The sequence below is a fragment of the Bos javanicus genome, chromosome 10, assembly GCF_032452875.1.
Source record: "Bos javanicus breed banteng chromosome 10, ARS-OSU_banteng_1.0, whole genome shotgun sequence".
NCBI lineage: Eukaryota > Metazoa > Chordata > Mammalia > Artiodactyla > Bovidae > Bos > Bos javanicus.
The window spans coordinates 7,116,312-7,122,311 of NC_083877.1; the positions used below are offsets into that span (position 1 = coordinate 7,116,312).

The following is a 6,000-nucleotide window of genomic DNA, read 5'->3' on the forward strand; positions in this document are numbered from 1 at the left end:
TGTCTTTTAGAAAGATCACTCTGGCAGCTTTCAGGATGGATTTGAGAGGTGGGATACTAAAGAGAGAGCAACTGAGAGCCAACTGCAGTAGTCCAAGACATATATGTTCCTTCTGGTAGTAATCCGAGGAGATAAACGGGGTCAGAGGTATGACTCTAAGTTGCGTCGTGGCAGTGGAAATTCGAGACTGTGATCAATAATCAGTTAAGGGGTTAAAGGGAAGAAATGCTGGTCTGGCCCAGATTTCTGGCTGGCAACGATGGTTGGTAGTGATACTCTCCAAGGCAAGGAATACAGGAAGATGAGTAGGCTGGGGGAAGGGTAATGTGGTCTCATTATCAGACTTACTGGGGTGAGGTGACTCTAAGGCACTGAAGTGAGGCTGCACGTATGCAGTATCTGGCCATGCCAGTTATTTGACGCACAACTCCAAGTACCGCCACTCACAATGGCTACAAGGTGAAAGGTGCTTCATGGAGTTAAGCAAAGTGGGAGCCTTACACTGGAGGTAAAGGTTTGGAAATTCATTTTGAGGAATCAGCATAATGGGAACTGCTGATAAAAGGGGGATGTTAAGATCACCTAGGAAAAGAAGTGTGAGTTCTTATTCTGAGGTCCCTAGACCCAAACCATGTGCAGTATTTTTTAGCGCATGCATATTTTTTTCTAGAAAGAGGCTCCTCATCTTCCAATATGTGTCCGGAGGGTACTAAAGCCTTAGTAAAGTTAAGGACCACTACTGTAGCTGGGATGGGCTTCCCTTGCGGTTCACTAGGTAAAGAATCCACCTGAAATGCAGAAGACACTGGTTCAATCACTGGGTCGGGAAGATGCCTGGAGAAGGAAATGGCAACCCACTCCAGTATTCTTGTCTGGAAAATTCCATGGACAGAGGAGCCTGGCAGGCTACAGTCCATGGGGTCGCAAGAGTGGGACATGACTTAGTGATTACACCACCACCACTGTAACAAGAGCAAAGTTAAAATCAGAACTGCTAATATTTAAAGGATAAGTGAAGAGGAACCGAAAATGATGGAAAAGGAAGTCAGAACAATAGAACATTGAGAACAGCATCACAAAAACTTCCAGGAGGGAATGGTCAGAGACAGATGCCAAAGGAAGATGAGAATCTGGCAGAATCCCTTGAGTTTGGTAATCAGAAGTCGCTGGGGCATTTGCCTGAACAATTTCAGTGCAAAGTAGAACAAGTCTTAATCAAGTAGGCTGAAAATTACCAGATGAAGAAATTGAAGGAGAAAGGGCAGATCCAGGTAGAAGTGCAGTATTAGAATGGAAATACAGATTGAGGCTAGACTATGGAAAGGAAATATTAACTGTATTCAATGAGCATTACTGTGTAGACACAAGATAAGTAAACTAAATCTCAGCATGACTGACTTTAGTTAAGCCAATTAGGGAGGATAAAATAAGCACATGCATCTGCAGCAAGGAAGGCTGCTTTAAGGGACTCAAATCCACCACTGTGGTAACTTTGTCCTTTCTATTTCCATTCACGTCTTCCTTTAGGATGTGTCTGAAGACTGGTAATAAGGGGGCTGGGATTGGGGGTACACAAATAAGCTGAAAATCATGGTCACATCTCAAAAAGAGCTTCTTTTTATATATATATATATATATATATCCTGCAGATGCAAAACAGTATACTTTTAGAAAATATGCTATAAATCTTCCATCTGTCCTGCTTTGATGACATCAAAAGTATGACAATTTATCTAAAACCCTACAACAGTAGTATTTCCTTATTGTTTCTAGTTCTGAGACAAAGGAGAAAATCAAACTTGCTTTGATGGAAAGCAGATGGACATCAGACAATCAAATTTTCAGAATTCTCTAACCCAAGAGCTCAGAAATCACGAGATAAAAAGTTCTGAGCATTTGTCTAAGGCCAAAGAAGTCAAATTAGATCTTGGTAATTACCTGGCTGTTACTGGAAGCGGGGTCCAGGAATTCAAGTTAATCCCCAGGAGGCACTGGAAGAGTGAATTAACGTGCAAGCTGGCAGCTGAGTGAGGTTCCTGCGGCCTTGACCGGTCCTAAATGCAGGCAAGGGGGTGCGCCAGCCCCTCCCCACGCCACGGACTACAGGCAGAGGAAAAGGCAGCTGCGAGCAAGCACAGGGCTACAAGTTCTCTTACCGCTGTGTCACATCAAATTGTTACTTAAATACAATGAAGTGTCACACACGGTCATTTTACCCCATACGTCTTAAATGACCCGAACCTGCAGCTGCAATACCGTTATTACACTTCAGGCAACTTTCCTTCCTGCCCTCTCTTCCCCGACGCGGAGGAGGGGAAATCTCTCGATCTTGCCGTCCCGCAGCAGCTCAAGGGCCCTACTTTTCGGAAGACGCCCCCAACCCCGTCGTGTCCGATCCCCAGGGGCTGCAACCCCGGCCGAGGCTATTTAAATCCCACTCCAGAGCCTCCGCCAGGGGCGCCGCTTACCCACCTCCGAGGCTCTCTGCAAACCCCAACTCCACGCTCCGTGTCTTCTCCCCTCGTCGCCGCTGCAACAACAGCGAGTCCAACAGCTTCCCCAGCAGCAACCTGACAGTTTCAAACTGCAAAGAGGAAGTAAAGACGGCCCTGGGCATTGGCCGCGAGCTTCAGCAACCTGCCGTCTGATTGGTCCGGGCGTCGGGGGCGGGGCTCCGGACCGGGGGAGGGTGAAGCCGGAGTGAAGTTGCTTCCGGAGAGAAGCAGCCTGGCTATGGCTGGTTCGGAGAGGGCGCAGTTTTAGGTAGCTCCGCCCCGCGGTCAGAAGCCCGAAATCAGTGCGGTTCTGGCCTGCGGGTTACCGGGCAACCCTGAGAACCGATTTGGTTAGACTGCCAAGCGGGACTGAAGTCAGCTAGAGTGGAATACTGTTGTCTTTTCGAAAATGCCCGTAGTCTATGCGTGTGGTCCTCAGGCATATGAATTGTCTCCTTCCTCCGGTGCACCACGACAGAATCACTACCCCCGCCACCTGCTGATTACTTCAATCTTGGGCAAGACTGAATTTTTAACAAAGACCAACAGTGATTCACCTAGAGCCAGACATCCTGGAACGTAAAGTCAAGTGGGCCTTAGAAAGCATCACTACAAAAAAAAAAAAGAAAGCATCACTACGAACAAAGCTATTGGAGGTGATGGAATTCCAGTTGAGCTATTTCAAATCCTGAAAGATGATGCTGTGAAAATGCTGCGCTCAATATGCCAGCAAATTTGGAAAACTCAGCAGTGGCCACAGGACTGGAAAAGGTCAGTTTTCATTCCAATCCCAAAGAAAGGCAATGCCAAAGAATGCTCAAACTACCGCATGATTGCACTCATCTCACATGCTAGTAAAGTAATGCTCAAAATTCTCCAAGCCAGGCTTCAGCAATACATGAACCATGAACTTCCTGATGTTCAAGCTGGTTTTAGAAAAGGCAGAGGAACCAGAGATCAAATTTCCAACATCCGCTGGATCATGGAAAAAGCAAGTTCCAGAAAAACATCTATTTCTGCTTTATTGACTATGCCAAAGCCTTTGACTGTGTGGATCACAATAAACTGTGGAAAATTCTGAAAGAGATGGGAATACCAGACCACCTCACCTGCCTCTTGAGAAATCTGTATGCAGGTTAGGAAGCAACAGTTAGAACTGGACATGGAACAACAGACTGGTTCCAAATAGGAAAAGGAGTACGTCAAGGCTGTTTATTGTCACCCTGCTTATTTAACTTACATGCAGAGTACATCATGAGAAACGCTGGGCTGGAAGAAGCACAAGCTGGAAACAAGATTGCTGGGAGAAATATCAATAATCTTAGATATGCAGATGATACCACCCTTATGGCAGAAAGTGAAGAGGAACTAAAAAGCCTCTTGATGAAAGTGAAAGTGGAGAGTGAAAAAGTTGGCTTAAAGCTCAACATTCAGAAAACGAAGATCACGGCATCTGGTCCCATCACTTCATGGCAAATAGATGGGGAAACAGTGGGAACAGTGGCAGACTTTATTTGTTTGGGCTCCAAAATCACTGCAGATGGTGACTGCAGCCATGAAATTAAAAGACGCTTACTCCTTGGAAGGAAAATTATGACCAACCTAGATAGCATATTGAAAAGCAGAGACATTACTTTGCCAACAAAGGTTCGTCTAGTCAAGACTATGGTTTTTCCAGTGGTCATGTATGGCTGTGAGAGTTGGACTATGAAGAAGGCTGAGTGCTGAAGAATTGATGCTTTTTTTTTTAAATTTTATTTTTAAACTTTACAAATTGTATTAGTTTTGCCAAATATCAAAATGAATCCGCCACAGGTATACATGTGTTCCCCATCCTGAACCCTTCTCCCTCCTCCCTCCCCATACCATCCCTCTGGGTCGTCCCAGTGCACTAGCCCCAAGCATCCAGTATCGTGCATCGAACCTGGACTGGCAACTCATTTCATACATGATATTATACATGTTTCAATGCCATTCTCCTAAATCTTCCCACCCTCTCCCTCTGCAACAGAGTCCATAAGACTGTTCTATACATCAGTGTCTCTTTTGCTGTCTTGTACACACGGTTATTGTTAGCATCTTTCTAAATTCCACATATATGCGTTAGTATACTGTATTGGTGTTTTTCTTTCTGGCTTACTTCACTCTGTATAATAGGCTCCAGTTTCATCCACCTCATTAGAACTGATTCAAATGTAGAATTAATGCTTTTGAAGTGTGGTGTTGGAGAAGACTCTTGAGAGTCCCTTGGACTGCAAGATCCAACCAGTCCATTCTGAAGGAGATCAGCCCTGGGATTTCTTTGGAAGGAATGATGCTAAGGCTGAAACTCCAGTACTTTGGCCACCTCATGTGAAGAGTGGACTCATTGGAAAAGACTGACGCTGGGAGGGATTGGTGCAGGAGGAGAAAGGGACGGCAGAGGATGAGATGGCTGGATGGCATCACTGACTCGATGGACATGAGTCTGAGTGAACTCTGGGAGTTGGTGATGGACAGGGAGGCCTGGCGTGCTGCGATTCATGGGGTTGCAAAGAGTCGGACACGACTGAGCAACTGAACTGAACTGAACAGTGATTATGATTGCAGGGGTCTGCGGACCACACTTTACGAAACTGCTAGACTAGGTTATATTAATGACTTCCGACGTGTCAGATTGCAAGGCAAGCCCTTCTGGCGAAGTGAGTGTTGCCCTTAGAGTCATTGTTAAGTACATCCTGGTTGTATCACCTACTTACTGTCACCTTGGATAATGCTATCCACATATAGGGTTGTAGGGGGATTAAATGACTTACTATATTTAAAAATACCTATCACACAAACATCAAAAAACTAGCCTTTCAGCTTGTATTGGCATAACTGCTAGAGGTACGTTAGGATCCACATTGCAAAGGGAATGTTCCAGGCTGAAGAGCAAATAATGAGATCCTGGTGAATTTTCAGGCTCCCTGTGGTACCTAGAGGATGAAGTATCCGTTTCTTTTTCTGTAGATAGAAGTGGCATAACCTGGATCTCACCTACTTACCTGTGAGTAGAGCCAGACTTCTATTTATGCAAGCAATGAAATAAGAAGAGCACCAGCAGTTTCTTTGGCACAAGCTATATTTGTTCCCCGTCCTCCATCTTTTCCATGCTTATTATAAGGACAAATTCCTATTGATAGATAAAAATTCACAACTGGTTCAAAAATCTGTTTTTAAATTGGATTGCCACATGGTGACCCCTTACAAGGTAATTGTTTCTGATTCATTATCCCTGTGCCTTCTTGTACTTGGCTCCATGTTTCTCTTCTCTATCTCTTTGAGGGGCAGATTTTCATAGAAAATTGATGGGTAAGCCATCACCACTCTTCCATGAAGCCACATTTAAAAGAGAGAACAAACCTGTCTCTATGTTATTAATTTAGAACAGACTCTTTTCCAAGGTTCCTACAGGGGGAGCCAAAGAGAGGAGACTAGTACTCCCACAAATCCATAAAAATTGAATTGCCAGCTTGAACCCTGT

General features: G+C 44.8%; 1 protein-coding gene across 10 annotated transcripts in view; it reads right to left on the reverse strand.

Annotated features, from left to right (window-relative positions):
• POC5 (POC5 centriolar protein) overlaps positions 1–2,632 on the reverse strand; it is a 31,209-nt gene extending 28,577 nt beyond the window's left edge. For 3 of the 10 annotated variants that reach the window (XM_061430003.1, XM_061430001.1, XM_061429996.1), the window contains exons 1-2: positions 2,473–2,561; positions 1,939–2,122 (exon numbers count right to left, since the gene is read on the reverse strand). Coding sequence is in view for 2 of the 10 variants with exons in the window: in XM_061429995.1 (XP_061285979.1) it covers positions 2,473–2,617 (145 nt within the window). In the remaining 8 variants the exon portion in view is untranslated. Of the gene's footprint in view, positions 1–1,938; positions 2,123–2,472 lie in introns of all 10 variants that reach the window. The other 7 variants (XM_061429995.1, XM_061429994.1, XM_061429998.1 and 4 more) reach the window with 6 other exon arrangements.
• Between the last annotated feature and the right edge of the window lie 3,368 nt (positions 2,633–6,000).